General features: G+C 43.1%; 1 protein-coding gene across 1 annotated transcript in view; it reads right to left on the bottom strand.

Annotated features, from left to right (window-relative positions):
* Myo16 (myosin XVI) overlaps nt 1-15,075 on the bottom strand; it is a 363,210-nt gene that overhangs the window by 244,778 nt on the left and 103,357 nt on the right. The window contains exons 10-11 of the mRNA XM_059244646.1: nt 5,896-6,006; nt 617-682 (exon numbers count right to left, since the gene is read on the bottom strand). Of these exons, the coding sequence (XP_059100629.1) occupies nt 617-682; nt 5,896-6,006 (177 nt within the window). The remainder of the gene's footprint in view (nt 1-616; nt 683-5,895; nt 6,007-15,075) is intronic.

The following is a 15,075-nucleotide window of genomic DNA, read 5'->3' as shown; positions in this document are numbered from 1 at the left end:
GCAATGAACACTTGCAAGTAAAAATAAAAGGACAAAGGGGCTTACAGCGACTCACTGTGTCGCACTGCAGCTGCCATGACGAGATTTTTAAGTTTTTCCCTTTTAAATTTTCTCTTATTTTTTTCCTTTTTTTCTCTTAAATTTTGTTTTATTTGGGGGGTGTGCAGGGCAGAGGGTGGATGCAAAGGGACAGGGAAATGAATGGGATCAAGATACATGATGTAAAAGACACATAAAATAAACAAATAATAAATAAATAAAAGAGAGAACTTCTTTAGCAGGAAACCTGCTAAAGTGTTCAGATAGGGGATCTAAACCTCATGATACCAAACCAGTCAAGGATGCATGGAAATACACAGTATTATTCAATTTATTCTGTCTGGTAGGCACCATCAGAGGAGAGTTAAGTATTTAAATGTAAAAGACACCTTTGGTAAAATAGCTTTGATTCCCTGAGTTGCCTCAGAATACGTTAACATGACCATTGTGCTAACTCAAGTGAGAACAGTTCTGAGAAATGTTGTTTGATTAGTTGTTCCTAGTTTTTATGTCACCACATACACATGTGTGCCCCATGAATGTCACTCTAAAATGATATTTGGGGGGTTATACTCACCATCGTGGAGTAAATTGGGAGTTCTTTGAATGGGTTAACAAGCAAGAAGATGTCCCCGATAAAAGTCTGTCAAAAAGATACAAACAGTTCATGAACCACATAAAAAGAATCATTTAAAATGATATAACTTAGAAACCATTGTGGGAAACATGGCGAATAAATGAAAGTCATATTTTAATATTTTTAATTGACTCAAACATTCTTAAGAAATATAAAATTCATATTCAAATTAAATGAAGTTATCAGGTTTGTTCCCACAAAACACAACCAGTGAAATGGTTAGATTCTAAGAATTTATTGCAAAGGGATTTTGTGAGACTCAGTCTGGATAAACAGTATAGAAGGAACATAAACAAACTCATAGCAAGAAGAAAATGGGACAGTTAATTTTATGCTACTATAGAGTTAAAAAAAAGACACAAAGTGTTTGTAAAGCTCAAAAATCAAACATGTTAATTAACAAAGTTGAAGTAATGATATATAAAGGCTTAGGAATAATGGAATAGAGACTATAACTGTAGATTTAAGTATATATATATATGTCTGTAATTACAACAAACATAAATGTTACAAATACTGCAGCTAAAAGACAAAGACTATGAGCTGGGTGAAAATGGCAGACATGGCTACTTTAGAGAAAAATGCCACAAATATGAAGATCAGGACAGTTTGAAAGTAAAAGAATAAAGTCAGATACGCATTTAACAACAGCAGCAGAAAAGCAGACCACACAGCATCAACCCATAGAGATGTGGCTTGGGCAGCAACACTGGGGAATAAAAGGGACATTTCATAATGAGAAATTGACACAGCCACCAGGAAGACGGCAGTTCTATGCTTCCATGGTAGCTCAATCTACCATCAAGTATCTAAGACAAACAATGAGAGGAGGAACCTGGGCCCACCAGGACAAGAGAGATTTTCTTTCAGTTTTGTTTGTTGGAATAAACAGATGAAAAATTGAAATAATTACTGATTTGACCAATGATTCATCCAGAAAGCAGATGCTAGAGACAGTAGACGTCTATCCTCTAAGCCAAACATAGAACTGTAGTGGGTAGCCATTCCAGCTTTGATCTGGAAGTTCCATCCCCCATTGAGGCTTTGGTAACTGTCACGCCTACAAGGCGGGGCCAAGAGAGGACCCTGAAGACCAGAGATCTAGTTGCGCCTCCTCTCTTCCTGCTTAGACAGGGGACGCTAGAGGTAGACTGAGGAGAGTTCTCCAGAGAACACCTCCGGACTGCGCTGCGTCTTTCACAGAACCTGCAACCTACCTATCCTTTCATTAAATAAATCTCTCTTTTAACTATGTGGAGTAGCATTAATAATTTCACCAGTATAGAACAGTTGTTTAAACCTGGAAGATATGAGGGGCATGGTGTGAGGGTGGGAAAATTCAGATGCAATGCCCTACTGAACACTGGGAACCAGCTAAGCCAGCTTAGGTGTTAACACTAGAAAATATATGGTAGCTGTTTACAGTGGTGGTGAGGCTAATTATAACCTCAGCAAGGCTTCCCTATGCAGATCTACCATCAACTATTCAACATCACATTGGACACACCAAATAGACACTCCACACTGAGGGAAAAAAATTATATTGGGATAATTATTAAAGGAACTTGAGACCCTCCTTGAATATGTGTGTTGAAATAGACAAAAATATGATAATAGAAATAGGATTCAATATTATGATAAAGTCATCAAAGGTGACACTATAGAAACCCTCAGAATCGAAGAGGACACTCTGACAAAGTGGATCACTGCCACGCTCTGCGGTGAAAGGGTTTTCTCAGCTGTGGGAACAGTGACTCCCTTAGCTCATTGTCCTAACGGGTTGCTTTCTCATCACTCTGCACATCTTCTCTTCCAGAAGCATCTTTTGAGCAGTGAGCAGGCATCAGAAAGCACATCACAGTATGTCACAAGAGAGCCCTTAGAGAGTGAGGCCAGCATGGGTGGGGTGCTTCATGCCATTTGCTTTCATGCCACGGAAGTGCTCCTTGGGGAGGTCCTGCTACCTGACCGGGGCCACCTGAGCAGAAATGGCATAGGCATCCTGTGGGGGGATGGGCCATGGGGGACTCTAGGGCTGTCAGATTTCCTCGTTCCAGCACTGTCTTTAGAACTCCCTGGGCTAGCCAGATGTGCCAGGGGTTTCTGCATCAACTCTGCAGGCTGTTTCCTGGTGAGCCTCGAGTCCCATAAGTTTCTCATATACAGAGAACACTGCTGACTGGCTTCTCTGCAGCCCACAAAGGACTCTGATGTGTGTGGTATTCTCTCTGGTACTGTGGGCAATCATTATTCCAAACATGCATTGTTCTTACTCTGTGCATTTTCTGGCAAGCTCATGCTTCATCACCTGCAAGCCATTTTCTGTTTGAAGGTTTGGGAACTTCCCGTTGTGGCAGACTTGTGGAAATTCCCTGACATCCAATTGAATGTTACACACTCAGGACCTGAGCAGGGGACAGCTGGCATGGAAAGTGACATCCCACAACAAATGAGATGCAGAAAAGGGGATAGACGTTCTATCAAACGATCAGGTCAGCTGCAGCGTCTGAAATATTAATAGCTCATCTCAGACTCAGCTGTTTGTCACAGATTAATTCATAGTAACTTCTTCCTCTTGTGCTAGAAGGTGCATTTGATCTAGGAGGCATTCTCACATATTCAGTAAGAACCTTACATGCTCCTGTGGCATGGACGTGTACATGCATGGGAGCGTATGTGCTTATGTGTATATGTGCATTTGTGTGTACTGTAGGGAAGGCAGACACCAGCACATAAATACAGAGAATAGTCAGTCCATGAGTGGGCGGTGTGTCTGTGGAGGAAATCACGTAAGAGAGAACACAGAAAGCAAGGGTGAAGCTGAAAAGGTGTCATGGGAAGTCCCCTGTGAGTGAGGTCATTGTGTGCAGATGAGAGAGGAGCAAGGGGTGCTGTGCACCTGGTGACACTGTCATCGGAATTCAAGGTGACCAGCAGGACAGCTGTGGCACTGACGGTCAAAACCACAATGGGCCAGAAACAGTCCCTGGGTTCTAGCTCTCTCCTGAATGACAGAGAATCCCTTTATGCAGAAAGTGACACAATGCAGCATGTTCTGACAGGCAGCACCATCTACTGCATTGAGAACAGTCAGGAGGTCAAGTGAAACCCAGACCTTTACCTAGAAGATGGCGTGAGATGCCGCAGTTGGAGTAGGACTCACGGCTGGGTAGCAGAAGTACAGGCTGCATCCTGAGTACATCTTGGAAAGGGATTTGTGGGATTCCCAAGACAAGCGGAAGAAAAGTGGGAGCCTAGCCAGGTGTTCACAACGGTGTCTTCACCAGAGACTGCCACCCCAGCTACTTGGTAGGCTGCCAGAGCAGGGGTAATGGTGACCCCAGTGACCCCAGGAGCATGGAGTGGGGCTGTCAGAGCAGGGATGGTGGTGACCCCAGTGAGGTGACCCCAGTGACCCTAGGAGCACAGAATGGGGCTGCCAGGGCAGGGATGGTGGTAGACCATAGTGTGGATGGGGTGACTAGATGTTTAAGAGACAGAGCAACTGGACAAGCAGAAAGGAATTAAGGAATAAAACCAAACCAGTCTTTCCATGGATTTGTTGGCATAAAACCCTCAGAAGGCTGAGGCAGAGGATTGCAAGGTCAAGTCCATCCTATGCTACTGAGTTCCAGGCCAGCCTGGACAATTACCAAGATCTTTCTCAAGTTAAAAAGCAAATGACCAGGGATATAGATCAATGGTACAGAACTTGCCTAGCATATATAAGGCCGTGGATTTATAGTCCTTGATACTACAAAAATGAAACAAGTTAAAAAAAATGGAAATAAGAAACACTTCCCAAAAGCACCAGGGAGGTAATAGAGACTGAAGCAATCAGGTTTAACCACTTATGCCAATGGCAAAATTCCAACCACTGTGATGCACGTGCTTAATTTTAAATATATTTAGAGTGGCAGGCAGTATATTGAAGCCTTAAGAGGCTGGGCTGCAGCTTCATGGGTTAATGGGGACCTGACAATTCATTACTTGTGCCTTCACATTTACATGAAAATGACTTAATCAGATTCTCAGTAGATTAGGACTAAATGGGTGTTATCAGGGAGTGTGACAGATTCATACATAATCAGAAATCTCCACAGGCATTCTGACTGAATTGTCCTGGGCTCTGTAAGGAACAGAACAAAATCAACCAGCATGTGTGTGTGTGGAGGGGGGGGGGGGGAACGACGAGATGCATCTTGAGACTACAGGTTATCTGCACCGTTACCAGCATTAGAAAATGTAACATACAGAAAAAGGTCAGAACCACTTTTAATTCCTTCTCCATCTGAATAGTATTCTTTTGTATCCTTACCAGGATACGAAATCTTACACACATAGTTTACTATGCGGAGAGATACTTCCTGAGGACTGGGGGTGGTCAGACTCACTCTGTGCAGCCAGGGGCAGGACTTAGCACAGCCCACAGAGTCTTTCCATTTCCTTTTCCTGAGTGGAAAAGTGAAGGTCTCGGAGGCAGGCTGAGATCAGGGAGGCAGCTCATCCACAGGTCCTGCTGGTCCTGGACAGAGCTCCCATTCAGTCAGGGCGACAGGAAAGGGCAGCGTGATTGAACAAAGGAAGCAGAAGGAGGGGAACAAGACTAAAGTCTAGAGAAGATTTCATTGTAGATGTAAGAGAGAAAGCAGGGAGAGGGAAGAGTACAGTGGAACCCAACCAGAGACTAAATCAGACCACGAAAGGAGATGGGGAGAAGTACAAGAGAGGAGCCATCGACCAGGAGAAGCAGCTAGGACCAAGAGACCAAGAGAACTGCATAGCCAACATGGCAGGATTCTATAGGGATCAGGCTGGGGGAAGGGGAGGGAAGCCCAGGCCTTGGGAGGGAGAGGTTTAGGGCATGGTGCAGGATATAAAGTGCTGGGAGGAGCCACAGGTACTGAATGATGCCAGGAGAGCTGGCCAGCATCTGCTTTTACATGTGAATAGGTGCCTCAGTTAGCCATTTGTCCCAGGTTTCTGAGACTGAACACACAGCCTACCTGCAGAGTACTAGCTAACACTTAATTTGGAATTTTGCTGAACATGACAGGTAACCTTCCTAAGATGAGCCTGAACTCTGCGAAACTCAACCCCAGTCATCACCAGGGCCAGAAGCCCCCAGGGACCCATCACATGCAACATTCGTGGTCCTGAGAGGGGGTTCTCAATGTCAATGGGACACAGTGCTGTACTGCAGTTCTGCGGCCACTCACGTGTATCTGGTCATTTCCGAAGCGCTTCTGGATTTCATACAACAGGCTGCTGTCATTAAGCTCACTGAGTGTGGCTAGGTCATCGCTGGGAGCAGGAGGCATGAGCTGGACCTGCGGGGTGGAGCAAAGGTCGGTCTGATCAATTTTAGTCACTCTCCAATCAGCTCTTCACAGGTGCATGTTCCAATTTCAGAAGCTCCCTGAACTTCTGAGACCATGTGAATATGACTCCATTGTTAAAGGTGAGATGGTAAAGAACTAGCTAGCCTCCATCTTAGGCTTAAAAGCTGTCTCATAGCAAAAACAAACTAGGTTCATTCCTGTTCATGATTAAACCTCTGTTTCTCAAGGATTAGACTATACCCCACCTATAACCTTAACTACAAATGGTTTTGTACCGCCTGTTCCGGGAATGGCAATTATGTCTCTGTTTCAAAAAGTTGTTTATAACCATTATGCAACCCTACCTTTGTTTCAAATGGTTGTAAGACCATCTTCGAGTACCTTGTTATGACTATGACCACCTTGCATGCCCACCTTGAAAGCTCGTGTGTCTTTGTTTCAGGAGGGACTAACTTGCTATGCTTATATTCTGCTACTGTAACCTTACCTATTTTCCTGTCAAGTCGCCCATTTGGAAACCCCCTTCCCCTGGGCTATAAAAACCTTGTTTTCCTCACATTCAGGGCTGACCTCTTAAACCCCTACCTTAGGGAGAGGCAGCCTGTGTACACAAACAAAAAAGCTTGCTTTAATTAATTGCTTGCTTTAATTAATTTGGCCACGATGAGTCAGGTGGGTAGTCTTTCTCCTCCTGCGATCTTTGGAATTAACATGGTTCAAGGAAGACAAAATTATTCAGATGAAAATTTGTGTGTTGCATATCTACAAGTGACGTGTGTGTGTGTGTGTGTGTGTGTGTGTGTGTGTGTGTGTCTACATGAATGGCATCTTGCACCAAGGTCCTTATGCCTTGAAGACCATCAGCATGTGGACTGACCCCTCCTAGCCCCAAACTTTAAGTCAGATCTGTGTGTACCAAGTCCTTGAAGAGTTCACCTGACAAATTCAAGCATTTGTAATGCTTCCAAAGCTAACTGCATGCTACTATTTTGGGCATAAAAAGGCAAGGGTTCAGTTTCTGCTTTCTCACAGGACAGGCTCAGCAGGGTCAGGTCTTCAGTGTAGACCCTAGATTTGGGGCCTGTGATTTTTTATTCTGTTTTGCATTGATTTTAAGATTCATGTATCTGTGTGATTAGGTAACCATCAGGAAGAAAAAATAACACCTTCTACCTATAAAACGGAGCAATATTTCAATGATTATTTCAAATGAATTACTTCAACATAAATATTTCAAATAAATCTAGATGAATTTGATCTTTTAATTAGATGAAAATCAGCGATCTCCACGTGAGAATGGCACATGCTTAATCTAATGGGCACAAAGCATGCTCTGGCAGTAGGCAGTAGACACATGACAGGATAGAGCAGGCTTTCTTACATCAGACACAGGAAGTAACAGGAGAAAAATCCGCAAAGGGTCCTGTGAACCAGGGATACACCAGGAAAGTGGGCTGTGCTTTCTCTGTTTTCCCTGCAGCCCATGTTCTCCTTGAATTTTATATCTGTATTGAACACTGTATTATTTATTATGTGTTCCTATGCTGAATAATTTAAATATAGTTATCACTGTTTATCAGGTTAGTATCTACAGAGTGAAAAATCATTATACATCTTAAAACACTAAATTTAGAACTATTCTCCCAAAGCTAGTGAATACATAACAAGATGAAACCTTTCTTCTGTGTCTCTCAGGCTGCATCTTGCCCATGTACATGAATAGCAGAAGTGGAGACTGTCCTGGGCATCTTGACGCTCAGGAGGGTAGAGTGTTATATAACCCACTTAGAAGATACCATCGGTAGGGGCTCTTGGGCAATGGATACCAACTCATTTCTCTACATGAAAACACAATATTCCAACAGAGGCATGTTTACTCATTGAAAAACCAATTTGTACACTATTCCTGGTCTCTAAATTTCCAACCACCAGCCACCTGTCCCTAAGACTCAACTCCTATGGAGAACTTGGCCCAGTGTCTGCTCTGAGGCTGTGTGTAGCTTTGGTGTGCTTAGTTACACACCTCAAGAGGACTCGAAGTCAGTGGCCACTCTGACAACTTCCATGAGGGACGCCCTGGAGCGGGGAGGGGGTGGGCAAGTGTGGACACTGCTGGCTGGCCTCATGCTAAATAGAAACTTTGTCAGTGATAATGGTTGAGGGAGCTGAAGGTTTGCTAGGATTTATTTGGGAAAAGAGGAGAAGGTACCGAGAACACTGTCTGTGGTGAGATCTTCTAGGGTAGGACAGAGACAGGCTACATTCAAATACTTGGCTGGGTTGATGATTAATGAGAGGTCATCAGAGGTCATAACAAGGGACATGAGGGAGAAGAAGGAACCTGGAGAAGTGGATATAACCGATTCTTGCCAAAGGCAGCCCACAGGGACCAGACCCCACATGGAAGAGTGCTGTGGGATGTATGGCAAATGTGTTGCTAATTAATCAATAAACACTGATTGGCCGTTGGCTAGGCAGGAAGTATAGGCGGGGCAAGGAGGAGAATAAAGCTGGGAAGTGGAAGGCTGAGTCAGAGAGACACTGCCAGCCGCCACGATGAGAAACAGCTTGTGAAGATGCCGGTAAGCCACAAGCCATGTGGCAAAGTATAGATTAAAGGAAATGGATTAATTTAAGCTATAAGAACAGTTAGCAAGAAGCCTGCCACGGCCATACAGTTTGAAAGCAACATAAGTCTCTGTGTTTACTTGGTCGGGTCTGAGAGGCTGTGGGACTGGCAGGTGAAAGAGATTTGCCCTGACTGTGGGCCAGGCAGGAAAACTCAAGCTACAAATGGCGCCCAACGTGGTGGCAAGAGTTTCCACCTAAAACCTGAGAAAAGATTCTAAAACGGAGCTAAAAACAGCTTCCTAATTGTCTCTCTCAAATGAGCGGCAGCTGCTGGTTTAAGCTACTTGTGGGTTTCTGGTGTGCGCACTCGACCTGCAGTATGGTGGGAATGAGGCCTCTGCAAGTGGCACATTAAGCTGCGTGGTGGATTTAGCCTTTGCAGGTACAAAACAAAAAAAGAGGTTTTTGGGCTATACACTGCTTGGATAAAAGCATAGACCCACAATAGCTCCCAGAACTGGCGGTAAACGTAGCCATGTTGGGAAGCTGAGGTGGGCGGAGCCAGCAGCCACAGCTGCTGCAGTTTAAGGCAAGAGATTCACAATAAGACAGATTCAGATGTAATAGTTTACAATGTGTGTAAAAGATACGTAGGCTTGAAAGAGACAAAAAAGGTGATATATAGAGTTATAGAAACAAATACATAGTTTTAAAAAATAAAGTCATTAAAGAGACAGTAAAGGTAGTATAAAAAATAAGCCATGTAAAAATGGATATTACACAGAGAATCTGGATTGTGTTGTCTTTGGGATTTTTAACTGCAGAAAAACATTTGATTGTAAAAGCTGTTGAGTTATGCCAAAATGTATATTTTAAAGATACCTTGACTTCAAAATTTGGATATAAGGATATGTTACTTTGGAAAAGAGTCTCTTTTGTTCCCACAGAAAGCCAGAGGCTATGGATTTGTTCAAGATTAAGATACATCAGGTTTGACCAGCCAAGACCCCCTGAAGGTCTCCAATGACACCATGGCCCAGATGATCCAACATCCAGAATGGTTTGAAGGCATCTGGCTCAGACGATACAGCCTCATGGACTATTCCATAATTCTAAAATTTTCTTTGTTTCCCCATAAGATACAGCGCCCCCTTCCAGCAGGAAGTAGTAAGAGAAGCTACGCCCAAATTCCCAAATTATATGTAATTTTACTTTGTTAAGGTTAAAAACCTTCCTTTTTTTTAAAAAAAAAAAGGGGGAAGTGCTGTGGGATGTATGGCAAATGTGTTGCTAATTAATCAATAAAACACTGATTGGCCGTTGGCTAGGCAGGAAGTATAGGCGGGACAAGGAGGAGAATAAAGCTGGGAAGTGGAAGGCTGAGTCAGAGAGACACTGCCAGCCGCCACGATGAGAAACAGCTTGTGAAGATGCCGGTAAGCCACGAGCCATGTGGCAAAGTATAGATTAAAGGAAATGGATTAATTTAAGCTATAAGAACAGTTAGCAAGAAGCCTGCCACGGCCATACAGTTTGAAAGCAACATAAGTCTCTGTGTTTACTTGGTTGGGTCTGAGAGGCTGTGGGACTGGCAGGTGAAAGAGATTTGCCCTGACTGTGGGCCAGGCAGGAAAACTCAAGCTACAGAAGAGGATGAAGGCAGAGGGTTCTGATAATATATTCAGCAGGATTTCAGGATGAGAGTGGGAAGAGGTGATTTCTCTAAAGCCACATAGTTGGTGACTATTTTTCTTGTTGTTATAACCAAATACTTGACAAAAGGTGATTTAGAAGAATTTGGGCTCAGAGGGCAGGGAAAGGCAATCATGTCTGGCAGGGGGGCTGTGGAAGTGAGAGCAACTTACTTGCTCTACAGTGTCAAGCAGGAGAGAGAGGGAGAGGGAGAGAGAGAGAAAGAGAGAGAGAGAGAGAGAGAGAGAGAGAGAGAGAGAGAGAGAGAAAGGGGCTGGGGAAGCCAGAGCTCAGTTGTTGCTGTTTTCATTCAACAACTTTTATTCATTTGGATGAAGCCACTCACACTCAAGGTAGATCTTCTCTCAATTAAACCTCTCCAAAACACCCTCACAGATACCCTGGAGGTGTGTCTCCTAGGTGACTTCAAATCCCATCAAGCTGATAATGAAGATTAACTATCAGAATTGGTAAGTTAGAAGTTGGCCTGGTTACCACTGAGCAACCATGAGTGAAGGGAGGCAGCCCGTGATGACCAGCTCTGGGAACACAGGCAGTAGTTCACAATGTTTCTAGCTTATCTACTCTCTGACAGACTTTATGTTAGCAGCTTGATGCAAAGACAGAGAGAGAGAGAGAGAGAGAGAGAGAGAGAGAGAGAGAGAGAGAGAGAGAGAGAAAATATTATCTTTCATCTCAGTGTGTTCTTGGTTTACTGGAGGGAGAAGCAAGGGTATAAATAAAACATCACAAGAGTAGAAAACACACAGAAGAAAGCAGATCTTTGGAAAAGTTTGCTCCGCGGTAATGTAGACTGTCCTCATTTGGGGCTGTGCGCAAGTTGAAAGTGGGAATCATTTGGAAGGACAAGTCTTTTAGGATGGAAGGGGAGAATCAGGATTATGTGTGGGAAGTCCTTGAGGATCCAGCATGGCTGTGAATGGTAGCAAAGGGCAGAAGGTACGCAGGAGGAGTGGTGAATCCCTGAAGATGTCAGGAAGGGCTACATAGTTCCAAGGGCAGCAGGTATGCAGGAGGAATGGTGAATCCCTGAAGACTCCAGGAAGGGCTACATAGTTCCAAGGGTTATGGAAAGCTGCCCAGGGTCTTAAGTGGCAGGGCCACAATTGGCTTCATTTTATTAAAGTGACCTTTTGGCACTTGGTGAAGGTAAAAAGTAAAAGTGCTGATCCCACTTAGTAATCACCAAATGCAGGAGGCTCACAAATGGAGGCCAGAGAGGAGGCAAGGCTGGACATGCTCACTATGCTGGTTAGTTTTATGTCAACCTGACACCAGCTAGAGTCATCAGAGAAGAGGAATTTGCAATTGAGAAAGGCCTCCATAAGATCAGGCTGTAGCAAGCCTGAATGACATTTTCTTAATTTGTGATTGATGGGGGAGAGCCCAACCCATTGTGGGTGGTGCCATCCCTAGGTTGGTAGTGCTGGGTTCTATAAAAGAGCAGGCTGAGCAAGCCATGAGGAGCAAGCCAGGAAACAGCACCCCTCCATGGCTTCTGCATCAGCTCCTGCCTCCAGGTTCTAGCTCTGTTTGAGTTCCCGTTCTGACTTCCTTCAATGATGAATAGTGATGTGGAAGTATAAACCAAATAAACCAATTCCTCCCCAGGTTGCTTTTTTGGCATGGTGTTTTATTACAGCAATAGTAACCCTCACTAGGACACTCACTGAGGAAGAGGAGGACTGGCATGCAGGATTAAATTAGACAAGATTAAAGGTTTTCTTCTACCAGTGAAGGTTTGTTTTGTTTTGTTTTGTTTGTATTCTACAGTCATAGAATAGAATTTTTATCCTTGGGTATAAGAGAAATCTAGAAAAAGTAAAAATGGAAAAGTATACATTTTCCAAAAAGTCCTTACATGGAGAGATGTGAAACTAAATCTTGACCATGCATTCAGGCACCTGTGGAAGTCACAAGAGGGCCCTGGAACCCCTGGAGTTGAGGTTGCCAATGGTTGTGAGCCACATGATGTGGGTGTTGGGACTAGAACCTAGGTCCTCAGCAGAAGCAGCAAGTGCTATGAACAGCTGGGTTAGTTCTCCACCCCTATTATCAGGTTCTTATTTTTAATGTCTTTGCAAGCATTTCCCCCCCAAAAAATATTGTGTATGATATAGATACATGTACAGTCAGAGAGATGAGTAGATATATGATATATGATATATATACATATGGAATGTGACATAGATATGATATGTGATATATATATGAAAACACATAGGATTGCAAGAACGTTGAACAATTAATAAATAAGAACAAAATTAACTGCAAATTAGTATACAATTTTAATCCCCCCAAACAATCATAAAAACAAAAAAAATTAAGAGGTATGCCTTCCACCAAGGCAATAAAATTCATCTTATACCCAAGGAGAAGGCTAAGATGTTCAAGTCAGTTTCTGCTTCGAGTAGAGAAGGCATGGGTGCTATTGAGAGGAAGTCCATGTGAGCCCTTCCCAGCATCCAGCTGGATTCCCCGGTTCTCAGACCCAGGTGCACATCTGCACTGGGTGGAGAAAAAAGCACTAGACTGACGGCAGAAGCAGTGTGCTCTCTGACCACTTACAGTAACACAGTGTGACCATCATGGCATCAGAGCCCACTGGGGACAGGCAGCTCTTTGTAGCTATCAAGACTCCAAAGTCATCAGAAGAGAGAGCTCTGGTGCTCACGTCTAAGCTTTCCAAGACATGGATCCTTTACAGAGATTTCACATACACACACACACACACACACACACACACATGCACACGCACACGCACACGCACACGGGAATTGTTCTATGCCTTTTGCAGAAGAATAGATGCAGCCACAGATAGTCACTAACTATCCACTTGCACAGTTACAATTTGATGAAGCTGCATCTTATAAAGACCCAGAAGAAGAGATGCTAAGTGGCTTTGCCTTAATTTTCAAAAATGTTCCACATTACCTACTTGTTTCTAAAATGTTATTATGTCCTTTGTTGATTTGAAAAGTCTTTTCCAAGACTTTCCTGTGGCATGTCAGAGCGTGACCAAGGCAGCTATATGGCACAGTCTCTTCTACGGAGAACCATCCAGTGGCTCATTGCTCAAAATGTCTGTGATGTGGCTTGCAGAGGGGGACCCTAATGGGTTGAGTAAGGGCTACAGGTCAGTTAAACCCAGATCCCCACCATGCCCTCCTAGAAGGCAAGGTACAGAAAATGATTAGGGTACCAAGGATTCGTAGGTGTTGACAGCAAGAACACAGAAAATCTACGAGGTCCCACAGATGCTGTGATGATGTAAAAGTCACCTTAGTTTTGAAGAAGGCTTTATATCTTCTAGAAACCTCATATTAAATGGCCACTTAAAATCTATTAATTTGCTAGACAGAATAATTTTGTCCCCACAGAGACCCGAATCTCAGCATTTACATGAAAGAATGGGCCAAGTTTGTGCTTCTTTCATTAAATAAGAAATTATTATACTGCTGCCAGGCTAAGGCGGATACTTAATAGCTTGAAGACAAATGAATGGTAACACAGAATAACTCACATATAATCACTAACTACAGGGCACTTGAGGATTAGCACTACATTGTAATGATTCTGTTAGTAAGTCCATTAATGGTAACTAACTGATCTCAGTTTCTGCATACCCTGTAAGCCAATTAAGAAAATACTTCAAAATTATGGCCATCAAATGGCCTCCTCCCAAACATCTTTGGTTTCTTTGATTTATCTAAAGCAATTTTAATTAAAGTTTAATCCTCAGAAGAGGGTATCCTGTTTGGTGTTAACCATCGATGAGACACAACATAGAATCACCTGCAAAGAGTGTTAATAAGAAATTATCTAGATCAGATTGGTCTGTAGAAATGTCTATGGGGGAGTGTCTTGATTATTAATTGAAGTAGAAAGACCCAGTCCATTGTGGGCAGTGACATCCCTAGGCAGGAAATCTCCTGAACAGCTTAAGAAACAGGGAAGTTAAGTGAGAGCAAGTGAGTGGTGATGTATTTATTCTCTTTGTTCTTGACTGTGGATGTGATGTGACTAGTTATCTGAGTTCCTGCCTTGACTTCCCTGAAGTGACCAACCATGACTTGGAACTGTGAGCTGAAATGAACTTTGTTGTCTGCTAAGCTGCCTGTGTTGGGGTATTCTTTTTCACAGCAACAAAACTGATGCTAGAACAGAGGGTATTTGAACACAGAATGAAGTATAGTACTCTGAATTAGAGACATCAAAACAGGAACAAGAGGAAGCGTAGTTCTGCCATTCACAATGCACCAAACACAGGAAAGTCATTTTTTCTGTCACAGTGAAAGAAGAAAGCATATTAATTTCTATGTCTCAAGCCTATAACACTCCCAAGCACCAAAGCAATCTGCCCTAAATTGGGCACTGAGTCTTAAGTGACTGTACATGCACACACACACACACACACACACACACACAAGCACACGCATGCACTGCAATATCATAGCTACTTTAAAAAAGAAATGTCTCTCAGTGCCTCTTTGACCTACTTATGTGTATTTGAATAATTGGAAAAAGGAGAAAAATACTACTTAATAGTCAAAGATACCTGAAAATATGCAACAATAAGATACAGGCTAATAACTGACTGTAAAATTCAAACTTCTCAAATTAAATAGCAACTGTATTTATTAATGACCACATTAACGGCCACATTGACAGGAATTTTAAACAGAACCCTAGCCTATGCATTCATTAATTTATCTTCGTGTGGAAGGTAGCAGACATGGGCTTTGAACACGGTAGGTTTTCAGCATGACCTTA

The sequence above is a fragment of the Peromyscus eremicus genome, chromosome 17 (assembly GCF_949786415.1).
Source record: "Peromyscus eremicus chromosome 17, PerEre_H2_v1, whole genome shotgun sequence".
NCBI classification, from domain to species: Eukaryota; Metazoa; Chordata; class Mammalia; order Rodentia; family Cricetidae; genus Peromyscus; species Peromyscus eremicus.
The sequence above is the reverse complement of the archived record's forward strand: the minus strand, read 5'-3'. Positions and strand labels throughout refer to the sequence as shown.